The sequence below is a fragment of the Dinoponera quadriceps genome, unplaced genomic scaffold (genome assembly GCF_001313825.1).
Source record: "Dinoponera quadriceps isolate SergipeBrazil2010 unplaced genomic scaffold, ASM131382v1 scaffold1070, whole genome shotgun sequence".
NCBI lineage: Eukaryota > Metazoa > Arthropoda > Insecta > Hymenoptera > Formicidae > Dinoponera > Dinoponera quadriceps.
The window spans coordinates 1,063,077-1,085,908 of record NW_014555341.1 but is presented as its reverse complement, the minus strand read 5'-3'; the positions used below and the strand labels follow the sequence as shown (position 1 = coordinate 1,085,908).

At 42.9% G+C, this 22,832-nt stretch overlaps 1 protein-coding gene and 1 long non-coding RNA gene across 18 annotated transcripts in view; one reads left to right on the top strand and one right to left on the bottom strand.

Moving 5' to 3' along the window:
• LOC106743884 (voltage-dependent L-type calcium channel subunit beta-2) overlaps positions 1 to 22,832 on the bottom strand; it is a 94,192-nt gene that overhangs the window by 9,630 nt on the left and 61,730 nt on the right. For 6 of the 17 annotated variants that reach the window (XM_014618116.1, XM_014618119.1, XM_014618122.1 and 3 more), the window contains exons 3-10: positions 7,549 to 7,665; positions 4,847 to 4,966; positions 4,550 to 4,754; positions 3,655 to 3,752; positions 2,061 to 2,066; positions 1,840 to 1,976; positions 1,301 to 1,466; positions 806 to 1,175 (exon numbers count right to left, since the gene is read on the bottom strand). In XM_014618116.1, coding sequence (XP_014473602.1) covers positions 806 to 1,175; positions 1,301 to 1,466; positions 1,840 to 1,976; positions 2,061 to 2,066; positions 3,655 to 3,752; positions 4,550 to 4,754; positions 4,847 to 4,966; positions 7,549 to 7,665 — 1,219 coding nt within the window. Of the gene's footprint in view, positions 1 to 805; positions 1,176 to 1,300; positions 1,467 to 1,839; positions 1,977 to 2,060; positions 2,067 to 3,654; positions 3,753 to 4,549; positions 4,755 to 4,846; positions 4,967 to 7,548; positions 7,666 to 10,274; positions 10,845 to 13,662; positions 14,303 to 16,505; positions 16,595 to 22,832 lie in introns of those variants that run through there. The other 11 variants (XM_014618117.1, XM_014618121.1, XM_014618128.1 and 8 more) reach the window with 10 other exon arrangements.
• Positions 15,952 to 19,468, top strand: LOC106743887. The gene is made up of 4 exons (XR_001374403.1): positions 15,952 to 16,058; positions 16,281 to 16,483; positions 16,585 to 16,938; positions 17,871 to 19,468. It is a non-coding gene; the product is annotated as an uncharacterized LOC106743887 (long non-coding RNA).

Below are 22,832 nucleotides of genomic sequence, written 5' to 3'. Positions count from 1 at the left end.
ACAAGAAGAAAGTGTCGAGTGTTAGTGACAAAATTGGGGTTCGTTAAACTTTTGAGTGGGTTAAGAAGCGCGAGCGGGGTTACGACATCAAAAGAGGACGTTTCGGAGGAAGAGGGAAAGGGGGGGGGGGAGCGTCCGAGAAGAGGATGTCTGAGAGTGCTAACGATTAATAACACGGATCTTAGAGAATTTTTCCAAAATACTCTCATCGCGCTTCAAAACTCGACAGTCGTTTCTTCGAAACCAGTATTTCGGTCTGTACTTTGTCTCAGGTATTGTCACACTCGTTTATAGATGAGACCGACTTCCGGTCGGCGATGCCAAAGACGTCAGTCCACGTATTACGCGTCAATTTACGTTTTGCCAGATGGTATCGTTGCCAAGAACAATATATCGTCTCGCACTCGTTTCTACATTGCCCTCCGCTTTCCTCGACGATAATCTCCGCACAAGGCCATTGCGACCGACCGAAGTATTGGCTCGTCAGTATCGATATTTTACACCGGTGCTGTTCAAAATCTCCCACTGACTCAAAATCCGTTATTGCTTACGACAAACGGATACGGCCCTTGACCGATTTGTAAATCTCCGAATCTAATGTCGTGTCATTGATGCGCAAATATTGCAAGTAGGTCGCACAAAGACGCTAATATATCACGACGACAATGTTGTAAATTAACTTGCACGTAAAAATCAATTGTCTTAGTTATTCAAGTATAGGGAATATTTGCGAATCGAGGAATTTCCGAAATAATTTATACGGAGTTAATCAATGGCGTCTAACTGATCGTGTTAATCGTCATACCTGATGGCACGCGTTGCGTTAACGTATCTACAGGTGCATCAGGTGCTGGCACGGCACGTGGCACCGTGGAGATGTCTGGCGGATGCGTGGCTCTCCAATAAGCTTCCAGGTACTCGGCTACGTGTTCGCATGCTTCCTCCAGCTGATTCTCGTCCAGGATGACATCGAACATCTCCGGCGGACATTGTGACAGCTTCTCCGCGGCCACCATTTGTACACTCAGGTGACGTATCTGCGATTTTCCTCGGGTCTTGATCAGCCTTTGCAGGACTTTCGGCGAGGAAATTTTCAAGTAGACGATCGTGGGCGCCAGGCTGGTCTTCGCCAGCTGCGACGGGTGATTTATGGTGTCGCAGTCGAGAACAACTAACTGGAATTGGTTTAATTAGGCTTAAGGACAGTTCGTTTACACCATATCAAAGTTAATAGACGCGAGTCGGACGACCGAAATGAATGGTTCTCGAAACATCGTTCTAAGGAATTTTTCCCACAAACCTGAAGAGTCCTGGCAAGCTCGAAAATCCTCTCGATCTCCTGCTGAACTTCCGCTAAACAACTGTTCTTGTTGGTCCGATGATCCATGAGCGCTCTTTTCGTTGGATTGTTCAGCAGCGATCTCTTCGCTAACGAAATATCCGCCATTACCCTCGTGATTATAATCCTGTAACGATCGATTATTTGTATGCAATAAAATTCGCAAGGTGTTACAGAAGTATATAAGTGAGCGTTACTAAACTACAAACTCTTCTGAAACACACCACAGTAACGGAAAGTATAAACGCACACAAGTGTTGTATATTAAATAACTTCACGGTATTTGACAAAACTTGATACACGGCGCGCTCACTGTGCGCAACATATTGTAGCAGTAGCGCGTATAATAAACCGAACTAGGTATCTAGTTACACACAAACAATAAGAAGATTTGAACGAAATGAGACGAAGAGACGCCCGGTTCCTTCTCTCGCTGGTCCCAAAGGAGGAGCAGCCTACTTAGAAACAATAGAATCGATGGTCTCAAAGGGTCGACCGACCTGCCTTCGAAACGATGTTTGAGAAAATCGAAGAGCGCTTTCTGCATCATGTCCGTCACCTGGTAGCCCTTGAGCGACGGCCCGACCAACACCACTGGCCTCATGGAAGGTACCACGTCGTAGGGAGCTGTCGTCTCCTGAAAAAATTGAGCGAACGGTCAGTCCGACCAATCGAGACGAGCCCCGTTCGCCGGGATCAGTCCCAGGATAGTCTCACTTACGTAGGACTGCGTGAGCACGGTATGCAACATTGAAACATTGAAATCAGTTAATGGCCACGTCGACTTGACACATGCGACCTCCTGCACGGCCAAAGTCCTTCCCCGCACGAACGAACGAACGAGCCCATGTGCGATTCTCTTGGAGTACCGAAGGTACTTTGGCCAAGCAGCTTTGTTAGTAACTATCGATATCGAGCTAAGGTGTTAACAACCTCCTATGAGCTAATCGTCTCGGTTCTAGATTCTACTGTATGACGACGATGAACGATCCTCCCGACGATGCGCGCCGCCCGATAAAGATGATCGCTGGACGGATGCCGAATGGCGGTGGTGACGGGGAGGCGAATAGATCGATCGACGGATGTGTTAATGCGCGACAATATTTACCAGTCATTGCCGGAAATCGTCCCACATTCAACATTACATATACTGGCACCATGTGATCACATATGTTGGTCCTGTTATGGGGATGACTCGTAAAAGGCATTTGGCAATAACAGAAACTTCAATCGACAGTAACATGGCCCAGTGAGACTTTAAATCAAAAGTAATCTAAATGTAAAGAAATCATACATGTTACGAAGCAAGCGCTATTATCTTTGCCGTCGGAGTGCGAGAGAAAATAACGGAAGTCTCTCGAGAGGTGGTCTCACATTTTGTGTATTTTTGTCTGAAAGAAATCTCTCCTTTGAATATAACAGACTTATTTTAACAAAATTGATCTGCATCGGCCTCCGGCTCACGGAGCTTGCAAGCCACAGGTTGTCAAACACAGAGTTTACATCTAGAAGTTCCATCATGGCGTATTTCACTCGAATAAAAAGATTAATCACGCGCTCCGAGGCGCGCGTCGGCGCTCGGAATAATGTTTTTAAGACAGCACGTGCGTGGACTTTAATAATAATCGCGAACACACATCTACATACACATGCACATTTACAAAAATAATTCTAAATGTGTTCAGGAGGACCATGATATCTTTTAGCGTCGACTGGTAAATTTAGCTTCTTAGGCAGCGTCCATACGCGTGTTCAGCCGAAGACGAAATTCTTGGCATCGTACAACGTTATCTTCGCATATTTCCGCGCCACTAAGATTCAACTTCTCATTCTGCGCGACGATTTTTTCGAGATATTATAAAATCCTCTCTCCCCTCCGTCGCCAGAAATAAATTACTTCGATATGGACGAAGCCTGAAGTCGCAAGGTCGTTTTAGCCCATAGCTAAACGAGGATCGTCTGCACGCTAGACTAGCGTGAGTAGAAATGAGTAATCACGCATTCACCAAGCAACGTTTCCTTCTTAAGGAAAAGAGTCTTCTTCGTAAGAAGAGGAGTAGATGCGAGTTATCTTCAGCAATAATCAACATCGACTTAAAGAGGCCGTAAAGATATGCACTTCCCAAGTTTTATCAATTTGACATCCAGATAATGATTCCCGTTGTTTTTTTATGCACAATATACCGCGTTAAACGTCACGCTAGTTCCACGTGCGCAACTCGATCCAAGTGTAGAATAAAAGCCGACGAATCAGAAGAGTAAGATGTGCATGGTGCATTAGATATTCGCGACACCGTAACTCGCCGAGCGTTTACCGGCTTTTTGAAGAAGTTCTTCCGCTTCTCCTTCGCAGGTGGTGTCGTCAGGGTCGCCTTGCCGGGTCGCACGTTCCCGACGCTGTCGCTGTCGTCACCTGTCAAAAGAATACGTTCAACATTACTCAAACATTTTGCTCGTGTCCGGAGTAACCGACGAGTCCTTCTTTCTCTCAATGAAGCTATTAAGCAGCACTCAAAACTGATGATACAGCCTAGATGTAGTAATTCGGTAATTTATGCTTGAGTCCGCCTGTGGCAGCGACTATTGAGGTTCAGTTATGACAGAATCGAATGTTGCACGTGCGTTGATGAGCAGCACGAATACGGTGACTTACCTTGATGACTTTAGCAATGAAATAGAAAGTATAAGTAGAGCATGTATGAGGAAGCAGGTGCAGTAGTGAGCAATTTTCTTCGCGTGAGAGCAGAAATGGAGTCGCTCATGAAGATCTCCGTGTGAGCCGCAAACAACCATAGGAAAAGGAACTTCGATTTTCGCGTTGATTTTAACGTTTTGACAGATTATCATCGCATCGACGTTCATTCCTGAACGTGTTATTTAACGTTGTAATCCCACCCGTTCAGGTGGTTACATCAACTTGCGGACCACACAGGGGTTGCTCTCGATCTAGAATATATCTCGGGACGATACAAGCGATGGAAGCTGGTATTTGTGAGACTGAAGTAGTAGGATACTTAGGATCTCAAAAGCAAAAGTTATTCGCGTCACATCGTTTTTGATTTTTAAAACCGGCCTGTAACAACGATCCGTCCGCCTGTAATTCACTGTCGAGGATCGACGAGGGTCAAGCTGATAGAGTTCCCGATCAGGTACACCAGGTTGGGTACACCGTAAGTTTTGGGGGAAAGAAAGAAGGACGTGCTAGGATACCTGGCGTAGGTGGTGTGGAACCACGTGAGGGCATACCACTCTCAAGGTTCCCTGAAGACCCTCGTGCCAAGTAGAGACCCTTCGAGCCACGCGCGGCGTTCGCCTGCAACCTTAAAGCCTCCAGCTTCACCGGTGACGGGATGAAACCCACGTCGCAATTCTCTTTCACGAGCCTGCCGATCCACCAGTTGTTGTCGTACTTTTCCTGTAAACGAGGTGCAATTCGTAAGCGAACGGAAGTCATAAAACGCGCGACAGGAGGGACATTCATAAGACGGAGTGAACGTGCGCCCGTACCTTGATGTGAAGAAAATCGCGAACGTCAAAGCTGACGGCCGAGCCGTGGACGGGTGAATCATCGTCGACGGATCCGTCATAGCTCACGTTGGTTCGCACTGCAAACGCTACCGGCTTCGTCTGAAACGTAGATTGAGCTTATGATTTTCCGTGAACAATCAGAAAAAATCGTTTACCCGCTTAAAGATGGTTGTGGCGTGCAATGTATATATATGTATTTCGAGTGTTACTATAAGTTATGAACTTTACACTGTTGTATTTTCAAAACAAATTGTCAATAATTCTAAAATTTGTATATAATTTTATTTAATATCATTTTTATATATATATATATTATGTAAGTTTCAACGAATTTCTAAAATATTCATTTTATGCTACAACTACTTTAAGCACTCACACACATGTTTTTTGGATATTGCCTTATTAAAAATAAATTTCGCTAGTAAGTTTCAACATAACAAACAGTACATATGCTATACAAACACAAATACTATATTAATATTTACTTTTATTATATTTTATATTATCTTATTATTTTTTAAACTAATTTTATTTTTTATTTATTTCGACGTTATAGTAAGATATTGCGCATTAAAATATAATACACGTGTTTTTTTTGTTTTATAACGATTATCAAGATCAAATTAATGGAATGATTCGCGGAGATCTCTTCTCGCGATACGTAACGGACACAGGCGCAAGATCGAGTGGCAGGTGCGAGTGAAGTATGAAATTGCACAAACGTCAAATACAAGGATCCGATCGCTCGAGTCTTCTTCGACTTAGCAGTGAACGGATATTGATTGGCGGGAGACGACCTTCGAGGGACAGCTCGCCGCAATAAAAATGAAGAGCTTCGCGTCACGTTCCCGCGCAATAGTCTTTTATTCTTTATTAAAGCGATGATGTTGTCACTGGCAATGCGTCCACGCATAGCTGACAATGTGTCGATCGGCCGTGAAGCTTGTCATCAGCGGCCGGCTTTTATTTTCCACTTCACACACGCGATATAGTTATCCGTGTTTGTGTACACATTGCGATATAGGGACTGCACCGTGACCCGATAGAAAAGTCGATAACACGGACGAAGGGGCGATGAGACGTAACTAAACACGCTGGTACGCGACGACACCGCGATTGTCATGGAAGTTGATAATCATGACTCGTGCTTTCTTGCCGCGGATAGGTAATCGCGGCTGAATCTCTCTCTCTCTCTCTCTTTCTCTCGTTGCAATAGATACTCTTTCAAATTAATACACGCCGATATATTACGAGAAAACTATTTTACTCGAAAAGTATTATCATAAATTTTGTTTCCTCTGTAAATTTTCAATGTAAATTTAAAGACCGTCAGTTTTATTCCGATATAATGCTACCTCGCAACACGTGGTAAAAAGTAAAAATGAGAATTTAGATTTTTATCGATATATAAATGAAACTCTCGCGGTTAATTAAAGCAAATGTATCGTAAAGTCGGATTTTTAGTAGCGATGTGAAGTAATTTGCATATAAAATCCCCTTACGTATATTTATTATTTATTGAAAAGAAACACTTTTCTATAACTTTATTTAGCTGATTTGGATTTATTTAACTTACTTAGCTAGTTTAGTTAATTTTATGCGAAATTAAGAGAAATATACCTGCAATATTACAAACACAGAGATATTATTTCTTTTTTATTTTTCTTATTAATGCTTCATTTATACATCGGTTTAGCTAATAGATGTGCACACATGATAGAAAGTAATATATAAATATTTTAATTTTATGTTTATATATATATATATCGGGTACCGCTATAAATTGTAAATTTCCTATGGCTATATTTTCAAAACAAAATGGTCAATAATTTTGAAATTTTTATGATGTTTTATATTATATTAATACCTCTATATCAACCCTTAATATCACAGTATATGTTTACATATACATGTGCACGTATTTCAACACTTATATACCTCTTTCTATTATCTATGCATCTTTATTAAATCAACTAATGCATAAAAATAGCGTCAATAAAAAGATAAAAAATAAAAAGTAATAATATTTCCATATTTGTAACGTTGTGTACATATGTCTACCTCAAATTTACTTCAAATTAATATTTATTATTTAAGTAGTGAAATAAATGTACAGGAACACGTACAAGAAGTAATTTTGTTTGACAAATACTAAATTTACAAGCGGCCCCCTTGATGTGTGTGCGCCACTAAAAATACGGCATTTTACGATACAACTGCTTTGAGGTATTTCTAAAAAAGCCACGCGCGCATTCTTCTCGGGAGATAATTCTCGATACGAAAGCGTCGGCATTACCGCCGCGTTTAAACATTGAAAGCAGCAGTGCTCATGTAAATCTTGGGCCGGGTCGTACTTTACCGCAGATTTATCTTCACCGCTCAAGGGAGGAGCGGGCGTGAGGAGAAGTTACGCGAAGCGTCTGATTGACACTGCGCCGAGCCCTGTCCTATTTTTTCCTCCCTTCGCTTCCTATCCCGACGTTACGTTCCGTCGCAGACGCATCCGACCCCGTTGCCTCTCATGCAAATCCACGGTGTTTATGACGCGACAATGAAATACGACGACGATGATGAGACGTCCGTTCGATCGATAAAGGACGATCAACGGGCGCGCGAAAAGGAAACAGTGCGCGCCCGTGCACGCTTAGCACGCTGCAGCGCAGGGAGGATCAATCACTCACCCTGGCTTTTTCGAGTTGATTGAGGGCCTGCTTCTCCTTTTCGCGTCTCAAGCTTTCCTTCTCCTCGTCCAGCGAGAGATCCGAGCTCGGCTGCGAGTAGTTCGAGTCCGCCGAGCCCTGGAATCAGACAGGTCGTTTATTAGATTTCATCGCGAAATGTCGCGCACATTTCCAAGAAGCTTTAAGATGTAGGAAACGTTCGCCAATTATTCCTTATTAATCGTATATGGCGATATCAGCTAAGTAACTTTTCCATACAACTTCTGTGGTGCGAAACGTTCTCCTTCGCTGCAAATTATTATGATTACTCCCCTCGCGCGGTTCGTACGAACTTCTCTAAATATTATTACCTATTGACGCGTGACATTGAAAGTTTCCCGTCGAGACTTAGACATTATCGTGTGTAGAACAGTCCCAAGAAATTTCAAATATCGATTTATCACTACTGTAGCATATACATACGCGGTATTTCAAGCGGATGACGTGACTTTTCAATGAGGCGTTCCACACAATATATATCCCGCTTAGCAACGGTGATATCCTGATTGTGTGATTCAACTGGAATTCTTTAAATGCCACTTAGAGCACAGCCATGTAAAAAAATGTCAACATTGACGCATCAACTGTGAATGCTTAATATCTCAAAATGTTGAGTATTTCCAGAAGAGTTCCACTCTTTGAAAAACAGTATATTTAAACGTTACTTGCGCGCTCAGTGTTATCATGTGATGCAAAATGCGACTTTGTTCGTAAGACCGTGAGTGATAAGATACTCTACGACGTAGTTCATGACGTCTTTTACACTCTACGAGCATCGACGAGGATCCCCTTGGTACAAAAGAAATCGGTTGGATAAAGGTTAATTAGTTTCTTGAAAATTAAAATAAATTGAAATAAGAAAAAAGATCTACGCATGTCTGATATGGATAGTACGGAATTGTGGCTGACGTGTGAAGTGCGACGATATACGCCGATAAAATGGCAGCGATTTTCCGACCGATTATTTCGTAGATTCGTAGATCGTAGATTCGTAATATGTTTTGTTAAATTATGGAAGTAATGTTTTCATACAAATCGCGTAATTATTCTCCTATCAAGTGTAATACAGGAATATCACTGTTTTAGATTAGAAATAATGATGATAAGAAATAAATTAATATTTTCACTCGGAAGGATTTTCTGTCGCCTGAACCGCGTGACATCTCAAGCAGAACTTGTCCGAAGAACGTGAGAGACCAATATAGGGAGGGAAATAGACATTTCTTTTTATTTTTCGGCTCAGTTATGTCTGAAATGAAAATTCTTCTGCTACGTAGTCACATTGACCGCATGTTTCTTCACTCTGCAATGTGATTGTATTGTTTTTTCGATCGTTCGTTTATTTACAATTGCACTATGCGCGATTTACACCAATAAGAAACTATAAAATGGCCGAGAGATCGCTTCGACAGAACCTACCGGCACATTCCCTCACATCAAAGGAGCTTTTCGAGAAACGAATTTGCTCGGTCGTAACAGGTCGTAGCCATGCCAACGGCCTTTAGTTACCACCTCGTGACGGCGCGTATTCACCCCTGTGTGTAAATGTGTATACATGCGTGGCCTAAGATTCCTGTGCTCTGTGAGATGATAGCAGGACTTTCGCTAAGTGGAAGATTGACTTCGCCAAATTGGAATAATCTGCCTGATGATCTTTTGAAAGGATGTGACATATTGATTTTAATTACATTGCCATGCACTGCTACTCGATGTTACATGCCAATTTAATGTTCGAATAAACGTGTCGACGATTCTGACCGCGTCTTATATTTTTTATATCGTTTAACAAATACAGTTAATATATTGATATTTTTACACGATGAAATATATTACTTTTTCTGTGCTGTATTTATATTTATATCGGCGAGATGAATTGCGAATTAATATAAGAGTGTCGAATAAGGTCGACGTACGAAACAAAGACTACGACGTAGAATCTCGCCGACGACAATCGAAAGAAACATCGGATCTGAGAAAAATGAACCAAGGATAAAGAGCCCCAAGGCCATTAAAACATATCGCCCGAGTAAAGCTTGGTTTCAAGCGAAAAAAAAGGAAAGCCTCGATCGAGCGAGCGGTCGACATAAAGCGTCGCTGCGTTGCAACGACTGCACGGATGATCGCTTCAGCTTCACGCCACACTGCTTAATGCGAGCCTTAAACGTTGCAGAATATCCTATACGTCTAGGAAGCAACGAGTCTTTGACGTGAGCGAGCACTTTTCCTTGCGCCTCCTTGCTCAAAGTGCGGTCACGATAGTCAGTTATTTTTATACGGGTCCCGTCCTCGCCGCATGGAGAGTCCCTTGATGGCGAAGTTTAATTACAGTCGTTCCTCAACGAGGAAAATAAAAGGACGGAAAGGTGTTGTTGTTTTCTTGTTGTATGAACGTAAATTTGCCTTTTTTTTATCACAGCCTTGCGAAAGGCGACGAGTGACGTTGAAGGAGAAAGAAAAGGATAAACAAAGTGTAAAAATAGAGGAAGCGCGAGACGCAAAATGATCAACAGAAAATACAGCATGGATCTGTCGCTTGAAATTCTCCAGTTAGTGAAGTAAACAGAACCGAGTCAACATAAGCTCCGATGCGAATTTATAGAAAAATATTGAAATTCGCCGACACTTTTTCCCGCGCTTGTTTGTAGCATAGAAAGAGGAACGGAAGGATCTATGGATTTCCGATGTACCTGGGTGAATAGCTTGTTATAGCCGGAATTGTGTTGACTGTATCCAATCATCGCCGGGACTCGCCAGCATGAACGCCAAGGCCGTTCTTCTGATGGTCCTTATCCGCCTACGTCCCGATTCGGATACGAAGTTTATCCGGCTGGTGCTCTAAGCTCTCGCTTAGCACACGCTACCTCATGGTTGTTCCTCAAGTGCGAGATTCTCGTCGGAATACACGTTTATATTGCACTGACGTTCGAAGTTCGCGCCGCTACGCCATGTTGAATGGCGCAGTGGCGTGGGGCTCCCCAGAGCTTCCCTCAGATTTGTCGCGTCTCAGGCTTTTTTCGCTTTCGTTTGCAAGCCATCCAAGCACAAGTCCTGATCTATTCTCGAACGAGCAGCATCGTCTCACAGTAGCAAGCTACGGTGTATTCCGGGCTCATGGCGAATAATAATAAAATAATAATAAAATTCGATTCTCTCTCAAAAGTTCCTCTCTTATCAAGTCCCCGATTCTCTCTCAAAAGTTCCTCTCTTATCAAATCCTCAGTATAACAGATGATGACCTAGCATCTAATTTGCGTCGACTGTAAAGAAGTATTTTGTAAAGAATCAATCGTGAAACGACACACGCGGATAAATAACGGAATTTAACGCGATATTAATTCCTTAATTAATAGGCCTTAATCGTACCTTGTTCTTATATTGAAAAGCGTTATATAATATCCTAAAAATAAGCAATAAAAATCGTCATACGGAATCGAACTGCTCCTCAATCCGACCTGTTCTACAATTGACCCGGCCAAATTTGCTTACGAAGGAACGTGGAACGATTACGAAGAACTCAATGCCACTCCCTAAAATTGTCTGACCCACATCGCCGAAAATGTATACGTAAGCACACAGCATCAATAAATCACACAGCAACGGCAGAAAATAAAAATATCTTATACATCACATCATATACTTTGGTGATAATGAATAATACATATTGCCACGCTTCAGGGCTCCTATCTATATTGGTGACAAGATGTTTTAATAGCAACTGGAAGTTTTAATTCCGGTTGCTTCGATAATTGATGATTATTCGAACTATGGATAAATATACTTGCAACATTTTGTAACGAAGAGAGAAGTAGAAGACCATCAATTTACAACGACGCCATTTTTACCGGCCCCTGATACCCATTAAGATTCTATTACGTTCACAAGCCACTCCACTTGAACAATCACGGAATGCACTTAACGAGTTTGGTCCGTCACTTTTGCTACGATTCGACTGATATAAATTCGCACTACTTAATTCCACGAACGTGATCAGCGTCTGTTCCATTAACCACCTAAAATATTCAAGGTAATTGTAGTCGATTGAAAATTTCATTGCTCGCGCAATTCGATAATCCTATTAGGTCACGTGATACAGCAAGCATCAGACCGACACAAACGTCGTGACAGGATTTTATACAACTATCAGCGAATAATTTCACCAGTGAATTATTTACGCGTTCGCTGCGTAGTTCATTTTTCATTTTTCATTTTTCATTTTCGAAAAGGTAAACTACCGGGAACATTGATGGGGTGTTGTTGGAATTAAATAATTCAGAAACAACCGATACTTGTCCAACGATATGATTTTCATCAATAAGACAAGCGAAAATATTTCTCTATCCTTCTTTCTCTCTCTATCTCAAAAAATTTTTAAACTACATTCCATCTCTAATAAGAGACAAATTTTTTAACAATATTATTTTATTCATCCAAAGGAAAAATCGATAATAAACAGGAGAAATATAATTTTCATTTATATACAAATTTGCTTGTCACTCTGAAACTTATGCAGAACTTGAGAAGTATCATGCAAAAGATAAGGATAGATCTTTTCATAGTACAATGCTAACTTCTCTAATTGACTAAATTTCGCAATTGATAATGCTCTATTTTATCTGACTTGTTTGTCGGCAGCTTTGACGACAAACTTTCAACTGATTGTCCTCGTTGTTGAACAATCCTTGAGGTAAAGAAGATCAGAGATGGCCTTCAACGGCGCTATTTACGTAAATCGACTATTTACACGCCTCGTATGTAGAAAACTTACATTTTTCCAATATTAATTTATCAAAAAATCCCGATTACGCAAAAAAGAAAAAATTTATTATTTATATCTCTAAGAATTATACTGAAGTAATCAAAAAGAATGATTTTCTTTTTCGTTAAAGGACGGATTAATTTTCTTCGGCAACATTCAAACGGCAAACTTGATGATGGAAAACTTTCCAAGAAAAGTTTGTTGCGCATCTACGTGCTAAGATAAAAATTAAAATTTTGTCGAAGCAGAAATGTAGTTGAAAGAAAGTGTACAATTTTTTCGATAATCTGATTATGACGTGCAATAAGGTGCAAAGAGGAATTAAAAATTTAATTCCTGGTAAATATAAGTGACGTCATCGCGAAGGCAATTTTTCTATAATATATCAAAGAGAGGCTTTCACGGCTTCCATTTATCGGCCTCTCATCACCTTTGGCAAAAAACCCTGACGTGTAATAAGAATGGAAAGGTAGAAATTAGATTGGAGTAGCAAAGTGACCCCGCAAAAGAATTATGTGTCTACTGGCATCGTCACGCAACTCCCTGATCACCACGTCTATCAAGGTAATTAATTAATCCACCGTAAAAATAACCCTCGCAAATGGCATCGTCATTGGCCTCACATGTCAAACGAAAGTGCAGCAACTCGAGGAAACGAAATCGACTCTTGAATTATCAACTTCATTCTGGGACAATCGATACTGTTGACCCTCTTAGGAATCCGTTCGCCGAATTTGTTTTCCGATTGAAATCTCGACACTGTGCTCTCGAAATGAAGGTATTAGCGAATTAGTATGTAGTTAATCAAAGATTCTTTCTCCCCGACTGAAAAATCACGAAGAAAGAACATTCACTTCAGAGTGAGAATAAAAGCAGAAACGATGGAGACAGACCTGTTCTATAAACCTGAAAAATATCGCGAAATCTACATCTTAATTAGCTTAAGCGACTTTAATTGCGTATCGTGCTGCACGTTGATATTAATACCCGGTACTACGCACCCTTTCTCAGCGAGTTTAACTTTCAGCTAAACAAACACGAATAACAGCCATTGCGAGCCTAACATCTGTACATTCTTTTTCTGCATTCAGAGCTTCCTCTTTTCACGATCATACTGTGCGAGACGAATTGGGCCAAAACACCGATCGCTTTGTGGATCAATAAGATTTTTCGAGCTGGCCATTACTTCTCAAGCGTTAATCTTCGGGAAGAATCTCGGAAAATATCGACGGGGCGCGACCGATATAAAAGATCAATTAAACTGATGAAATAAAATCCACCTCGAGCTCGACAAATCAAAACTCTTCATCGCGACCTACACCGAGCCGCTAAACCGATGGTACACCGCAGCACCGTGGCGCCTGGAAGCAGGTCAACGACATCGTGCAACCTCGAGTACAGTTTCCACGTTCCAGCTCGCCAACCGATCGACAAATAGCGTCGGTCTTATTAACTTCTATCTGCGTATGTCCTATCCGCTCTATTATTCCTCTGCTATTCTCCTTAATCTCGACATTCTCCCTCTCTCTCTCCTCTCACCCCCATACATGAACTCTCCTCCACACCAAGAAGACCCCATGCAAGCACCGAATGGATCACCCGTTCACTTTGGAAAGCCTTTTTTCCTCCTCGATATAAGCGACTATTTTCCGTTTCAGGGGTTCTGAGAGCACCTTGAGCGCACGTAAAACCGCGTCCTATACTAGCACTCCAATATATCACAGAACGCTTTCGGGCGACGATTCAAAGGGGGCAAAATTCGTATCTCGTGAATGTCGAAGGGTTCCTGCGATCGCACCGCAAACGAAACATCGTTCCCGAGGCGTTGGTGGTTCGCGTGCGTGGCATCGCGCGTAACCACGACACGCGAGCTTTCACCCCTGCGTCGGGCCTTCGCAACGACGGTCGCGACGCGGAGTCCGCGAGAGCGATTGGTCGGCGGTGCCTGCGCGCACTGACACTACGTGGTCCTCGCGAATCGCACTCCTGGCCGGGTCGCCGGTACTCCGGCAATAGTACGTTTTGCGACTCGTCCGCGCGCGGGCGCCAGCGCGGATGTCGGACGACACCCCCGTGACTATATCGATCCGCGGGGCGCCCCGGCTCCGCCGCGTCCTCCTCCGCAAACCACCCGATGCGACGCGCACGATAACGCCAGGCCACTGCACCCTGACAGCAACGTGTCCTATCAACCACCCGGTATACGCGTTTTTCCCCTATACAGATATAGAACCGGCGACCGCGTGGTATGGCAGCAGCCGAGGAGCAGCAGCCTGGGCTGAATCGGAAAACGCGAGGGAAAACTCATTTCCTCCGCGGGGCGTGTTACAATTTCGAGTTCCCCTTCGCGTTTACACACGTGGCCGAGCACGATCCGATGCAACGCGATGGGCGACGAAGTCGGTGAAAACATAAACTCGATCGACGCGTCCCTTCTCGCGTCGTTTGGAAATCGGAATTGCAGGGACAGTTTCCCCAGTGTGGAGAACGACGGAAGAACATATTTATCTGAGAGACTAACCGTGTTCGATAGTACCGTCACGATGAGTAACACCTAGGGAGCTCTTATCTAGCTCGGTCTTGCTCTCTTCAATATGTTGCCCAGTTGGCTGCTCTTATTATCGTCGGCAGCGTGTTAAAACGAGACAGCGTTTAATTCCTTCTTCAAGCTGATCCATTTTTATTCGGGTCGCGCTCGTATATGAGTGTCCCATATGTCATAAGCATCGCGGGGATTGCAGATAAAAAAGTAGCCACTCTTATCTCGAAAGAGGTGCCGACCAACGGCACCCTCTGTATCGCGGGTACTCTACATTGTAATATTGTTCAGCGATAAAGATACTTTATCGTTCCGACAGTCATCGACAATAGATTCCGAATCAACATTGTCGCTCCTATTTGGAACTTTACTATGAAGAGCTGTGCAAATGTTAATGATTCCGAGCGGCAATATTCACACGCGTCCCCAATTTTATTGGGTCGCTTTATGTCCTGTGATTCGACACGGTGTATTGTCTTTTAATGGCGGCGGCGAGACGGAAATAACACTCGAGTTTCCTCGTTAAAAACGAAGTAAGCGAAAAATTTCACTATTTTCAGCAATCAGTTACATAGCTGAAATCTGGGTCATCCATGTAGGTCACGCAGGGTGCGTGCGCGTGCTGCTTTCCTCCCCTTGCGGCTCGCTGCCTTTCGCCTCGCAGCCTAAATTGCAGTCAGCTTAAAGCAGTCAGCTTTATTCGCTTATCGCGAATACCACTTTGCGCTCTTCTCTCACAAAACTCACCGACACTTTTACGCATAAAAAGTTCGTTTTCCATTATTATTTTCTGTTTCTTGTAATCTCTTCATTTCTCTCCGTATGCGTATTTCTCAAAGAATCTAGATCTCGAATTTTGAATTTCTTATTAGTCTTTTTTTTTTCAGAAAAAATATACTCCAAATCTCGCTCGATGTTTCAGCGGATGAAAGCAAGCGTGTTAAATCTGGAGAGTATCTTGTAGGTATCCGAGGGCAACAGCTCTGATCTCAAGTCGTAATTCGTAAATAAATGATCGACGAACTATACGAGCGTGACGGCAGCTCCTTTCATCGCGGTCACGTGGCGCTATGCAAAAATAAAATTTAAGAGCATTGTGCTTGCAGAGACGAAGCGCGCATGCTCGCGATACAGCTAGCGGACGCAAACCGATCGAATTGGAACTCGCTTTTATACGTACGTATCTATAGTGCAATCTTACCAATAAATGGCATTTCGCCAATGCAAATGTTACAGCTATTGAAATAAAACGCGTCTTTGGACGATGTCGACCCGTTTTTATTCGCGTGATCTCTGTTTTATCGCCACGAAGTCGTGCCTTAATACATCTGTGCTAAAACAGGTGCCGTAATCATCGGTCCATCGACCACTGAATGCTCTGACCTCGTTATTTTCCAGACACGAGATATCTGTCGCGCTTGGCAGTTATCGCGATTACAAAGACGACTTTTTCGGCAATCGAAGGACAGAACGGCTATTTTGAGAAAAATTTTCAGCAGCACATTAATATCTCCTCACTTCTCCTCCTGGAAATAGACTCGACCGACTCGACGCGCGGAATTCAGCGTTCCATCACGTTCCCGTTAAAAAAACAGCAATAGGTAATATTATAAAAACGTTTACCCTACGATTCATCCGGCTTCTCCCAAAAGGCTTGTAATGATCTCGTCTCGGTGGTCCCCGCATGTGTGCCATGTTATAGGACGGTAATTGGCGAATCGGACAGGAAATGAAGATCAACCAAAGCTATGGACGCTCGTTGACACTGGAGGGAAAAACCGATCTGCCACGTGTGTATCCGACGTATCCGGTTGACTGGATCAGTTTTCGTCAGCTTCGCGAGTCCATTGACTTCCGGCGCAAAGTACGTCGAGCCCAGACTCGAAATCGCGTTCATCACGTCCTAACGTTTGTTTTCTCTTAGTTAGCCCAACACTGATCCACACCATGCACGCATTTTACGTGGAAGAGATGCATCGAAATGGCAGCGAACCGTGATTCAGACACTTAAGGAAGATTCTAGGAACAAAGCTGTCTTTTGTTGCAATGACTGATTGTAAGCACTTCTCTGCAATAGCTAATTGAAGATTCGTTGTTTCTGAGCTTGTTTACTGGATTTGGCAAGAATTTTATTTCGTACAGAATGATCCACACGTAATGTTACAAGTTGTTCTTCTTGAAAATGTATCAAGATTTAGTAAAAGAAATTGTGTTTGATATTTTAGAGTCTGAGTGAAGTTATTTCATAATGCAGTTCCATACATATTTGGTCTCATTGAGTGACATTACCTTTGAGAAAATGAGTAATATCTAGATTCTCTGTCTCGTGAAAACCGGAGATTGATGTGTTGGTCCGTATATCGTTCAATCTTTGGATCAATGCCGACACGTAAGTGTAACAGTCTCTGACGTTCTCAGGAATATATCAGACACATAAATCTTTAACCCTGACCTTGACTCATCATTATAACTTTTAGCGTGGGAATTGAATGCAAATTATCAATTATAGATATCATTCAACGATTACATCTTATGCTGAACAGATGAACTTTTCACAATAAATATTATTAATTGCTTGAAGTGCAGAATACGAGATTAGATTAAAATAACTCATTTGTTTTTATTTTTATTATATACAATATACAAAATTGCTTTGACGAATAGAACAATGTTGAAAATGGCGTCGTGAATTCATGATAAATTATTTTAGCTTCTAGTAATCTTCAAAGATCTAGAAATCCAGTTGTAAAATTGGCGCAATCCAGTAAACAATCACGAGAAACGTTAATCCCTTAAGATATGATGATTAATCGCTGTATTTTACACACCTGCAAGGCCTTCGATCAATTTACTTGTCAGTAAACTAAGACACATTTTTCGCGACACAAAGTCGCGACACAAAGTTTCCAACTACACTATATCAATATTAAATCAATCACTTTCAACCCAGCCGCGACGGTACCAGTAAGTCACGTGTTTGTTTTCCAGAGAGCTGCAGAATCTCAATCCAGACAATGTATCGGTCGCGAACTCGAGCTATCACATCGGCGAGGTGGACTCGCGATTTTCGAGAAAAATTTTTCTTCCGACAAGTCCGATCTATCGGTAAACGACGATTTCTGGAATCTGGTGCGAGATGAGCTCGGTGTGGATGTGCTGGTGCTACTGGTGAGTCGAGGAGCTTTTGGAACGCACCGCGACCTCCTCCGCTATAAATAAAACGGCGGCCGCCACACCGAAAACTCTGCCAACGAAACGGGTAACGTCGATTCATCGTAATTTTCCTCGCGAGACTCAGAAACCGGGAAATTTTCCGGGTGACGGGAGTTAGCCGCAATAGATTGCGCCGCCGACGTCTTCAGGTTCGACGAGTCGATTTGCGTGCCAAGTGACACTGGTCACCTTAGATGTCGTGTTTGTTGAGACCTGAATTTTCTCGCTATCTGTACCTGGTTCGCGTTAAACGAATAGAAATTCTTTCGCGTGCTATTTAACTTGTTCCTTCAAATATTCCTACATCATATTAAAAAAATTTTGAAAATTTCTTCTAAACTATGCTAAAGATTTGCAACGAATGTAGTTTTAGAAGTGACAGTTTATTTCAGCGTTTCGTAATTATTTTTGCTCAACTCTTACAAGTTGTATTTCTCAGAATTGTTTTGAATGCTCTATTGGCAGTAAGCTCGGTACGAATAACATTGATGGATTTATAAAATTTCGTTGAGGTTGCTAATGCATATTTTTTTTATTTTAAGGAATCGGGAGATATCTATGAACGGTTAAGTTCTTACAGTTTCTTAGATGAAACTCTGTTAATCGATATTTCAAATAACATATTCTAATTCAAATATATATTGTCGTGACGTACAGTCGTGACACAGTAATAACAACAATTATCTTGAAAGACTTTGCTCAGAATGTTTCTAACATTTTACTATTCAAATTAAATTGATAAATATGTAACTGACTTCATCGAAATGTTTAACTTGAATTCTAAATTAAAAATACCTCGGACTAAGGCTACAAAAATGTAGCGCCCGTCCTGACAGGTTGAACATATTGCCGAGAACGAAATTTATCGATTATTTTACAGTGACGCAATTCACAGGAGGCGAAGATCGAGTGGCGGGTCAAATAACCCGGGTACGATCTTGTACGAAAACTATGCGCCGGCTCATATAACGTAGTGCGATAGTCACGTGTCAAAAAAACACGTGAGGTGTCCGCAATGTCAGGTTGAGCTGTGCACTATTACTTTGTATATCATCTGATCTTTGGATAATTATCTCTGGATAACTATCCTTGGGAAGGTCACTTTGCAAAATCTTCAGTTGAAACGTTATCCTGGTGGGATAACCGGAATCTTTGATGTAACTGTAGGTACTTGTAGCGACTATAGATTATGACTCAACCGTCCCTCGATTAGTAACGAAAATGTACCACCTTCTGTTTTACCGACGAACGGTGATACCTGAAAACAATACTCTAAAAACATGAAACTTCACCAGATGTCTGTAATTCAGTCTTGTCTGTATCAGTTTCAAATAATTTACTTCGCTAACGAAATATAATCCTCTCTCTCTCTCTCTCTCTTTCTGAAATAAGCTCAGATAAAATATCTCTTTGATGATTAAACGATCGAATCGAGTTACGAATTTACGATGAATCAACGCGTCAAAATTGAAAGGTCCGAAACAAACGGTCTTTCTAAGCTGTTATTGAAACCTCTTAGTAGCAAAGTAAACATGTTTTGCATCTGCTAGAAATAAATAAGAATGACAGCAAGCGGGTTGTGTCATCGTTTATGCATGCAGCGTTTATGAGGTCGGATTTTTCAAATGCTGGCTAAGAAAGTCGCGTCAATTTCTCAATAACGTGAACTGAATTTCCGCGCGAATGGGACAAAAATAGCGTATCCCATCGTTGCAATCTCCTCGCGAATAATGAGACGCTTCCTTCTCATTTCGGGCCGCAAACGAATCGTCAATGTTCTCCGTTTAAGAGCGCCTCGGATCGGCTTCTGCAACGCTCGATTTGAATAATGGACGCTGTCGTCGAGGCAGGACGTCTCTTTTCAGAAAGAATCGATGGTGCTCTAAATATACGGAGCCGAAAGTCGTTGCTTCACGAGCTCGACGCGCGCGCGCTTCTCTCGGGCGCTGTTACGTTTCCCGCTTTAATTATTCCAGCGTCTTGGTATTTCCGCTGGTATTTTCGTTGCCGCACGCCGGCCGCGTTGTGCACAATGCGCACATTAAGCGAGATGCCGGGTATTATAACGCGATAAGATTTACTGGTAGCGTACCACTTGAGCACGCCGGAATGTCCGCCGTGAGTACCCGGGGAGATACTGCGGGGTAATCAAAATGGAATTACGGTTTCCCGTCATTATCAGACCCACGCTACAATATAATTCACATAAACGCGAACGAATAAAAACCAAATAGAGAATTCCAGTAGTTGTTTCGAATATTGTGCATGGCTCTTTCCCTCTCTCTCTCTCTCTCTTTCCGAAACCTCGTACTTACTTTTACTTTGATTTAACAATTGGCAACGCGCTTGCTACTTCGAGGAACGGGCCGGCCAAAACTAACGAGCTCGTTCGTCTCCCGTTGCATATGCTATTCGGTCACATTGTTAGCGCGTACCTGCACCTGCTTCGCTTTTCTCGCGATTGCATCACCCCTCTTCTCTCTCTCTCTCTCTCTCGCCGTCGTTGCCTCCGGAAATGTAGGCCGCTTTGACGAAGCGCTCGCGGCAGATTTAGAATCCGGCCTGGCCCTACGACGCGTGCTGCTTCGAGTTTTTCCAGAGCACGAGATCGGGCGTACCCGCGCACTTTCGTGACGCTCGCTCGCAGCTGCAGCAACACGCGGGCGCCGCGGCACGAGAAAAAGGTCGAGCCGCAAATTGTTCTCTATTGCGGCAAATTAGCGGACGATCGCTATCGAGAACCTGGAATTATTCCTTTCGAACCGGCCGCGTGCTGCTGGCGACCGATAATGCGCGAATGTCCCGGCGCACCCTAAGTTTTTTCACACCACGAGGAAAACACCTAGCCTCCAATATCCGTCCGATATCAGAACCTTTTATTACCCGCGGCCGTAAGAGCGGACGCGAAAGAAGTGATACTCGCAACTAAGAAGGAAAGATATTGGAAATTGGAAGCGGTAAAGTTTGACCCGATATCGACGGCCGTACTTATTTTCTTAATCTCGCCGCATATTCGCCGGCGTCGTTAACGATATCCACGGTAATCGGGAGAAAATTTCCCACTCTCGGAATAACGGTCTCTAACCATTTGCGAAAGATCAGACCGCAAAAAATAGAACGTGATGTGTGTGTGTGTGTGTGTGCGTGTGTTTTTTTTTAAATATTCCCGACTTTGCACGCGATTTTCTTTTTATATCGCAATAGCCGGAGTCCGCCGCGATATTTATAACGGCCGAGTCTTCTCGGGTTACTATAAAGAGAAACAATGCAGGCCGGAGGAACGGCTAGTAAACTTTTCCTAATGGTGAGCGCGCGAGTACGTAAGGTGCTAAGTTCGCCGTAGGCCGGCGGATAGACAGCAGATGGCGGACACCTGAGCATCCTCTCTCGAAAGTTTTGGCAGGCGGGCGATAAGATCAGGAGAATTCACGTGGTATATCGCCGGGCCCGTCGTACAATTATCAGTTTACTCGCGGCTCGATTAAAGGATACGCCGCGAGGAAAGAGGCGAATTAGACGCGCCTCAATGTGCGATGGCCTTGAACCGACAACGAAGACGACGACACAGATAGTCATGAAGGCGAATTAGATCCAATCGAACGATTAAGGACGACCGACAACTGCCCGAGGACTCGGTTACTTCAGAGATAGAGTAACTCGAGTCGCGGCAATACACGTCGAAACTGTAATCGGAGATGCGATCAGAGCTCGATTATCGTTACGACGATGAAATTAAAGAAGATCGTTGATCCCTGGTCGCGTCCCGCGTGCGGACCAGCGACCAGCATTGTGATGTAAATGAAACGGGAACGCAAATGAAAATACTGGATCGCATTGTGACTCCTCCATCCAGAAAAATACCTCATACCTACCCCCGCTCCGGTGTATACGCGCAAATGGGGGAAAGCTGGAGGAATATTTCATTTATTCAGAAAATTCAACGAATTCCAGGGGCGTTCGCGCATGACAAGTGTAAAGTAATGAGCACGCAAAAACGTCAGGAGGAATATTGCCGGCGAGTGTATTAAATTAAGAAGCATAATACCATGCATAATACTGTGATTACCTGATTCGTTTAATTTGTGGGTCAACGTTACGTCGTATGTACAGATTCATGATCTCGGTGCGGCGTTGTATCGTAGATAATGCAATACGGGATCGGGAGAGTGGCGGAGGTAGAAGGAGAGAGACGGGAGTCGGCCCGATAATTACGTTGGTCGTCGCTCTAGGCGCACGCTATACCGGTCTGTTAAAAGCGACGTGTGCATGCTCTTAGAAATAAACGTGTCGTGCGATTTACAACCGCCTTCTCTCACACGCTCATACCACGGTTCGTGCATCGGGCGCGCACGTCGCTAATGGGGACAATTTCGTAGATTCGAGAGAATAAACGCGACCTGAACGCACGAATTGCCAAGGAACGCGCCGCGTCTACGAGGGAGACTTCTTGAAATCGAATCTCGATTTTATATATCCGCATGCAGACGAATTAACAATTCAACCATAATCTGCAAGCGCAAGATGGGTGGGCAAGATGACGAATTGGACACATTCTCGAAAAATTTCAATTCAAATTTTATTTATTTATATATTTCTTTCAGGTTACACAGTTACACATTACAATACGCAAAGCTTTAATTACTCAAGAAAATGTTGATAATCATTGTTACGTTACTAGAAAAATGAGAGACAATCGGCAAACCTTAAGATCGTCATCTTACCCCTCTTTCCCTTGCT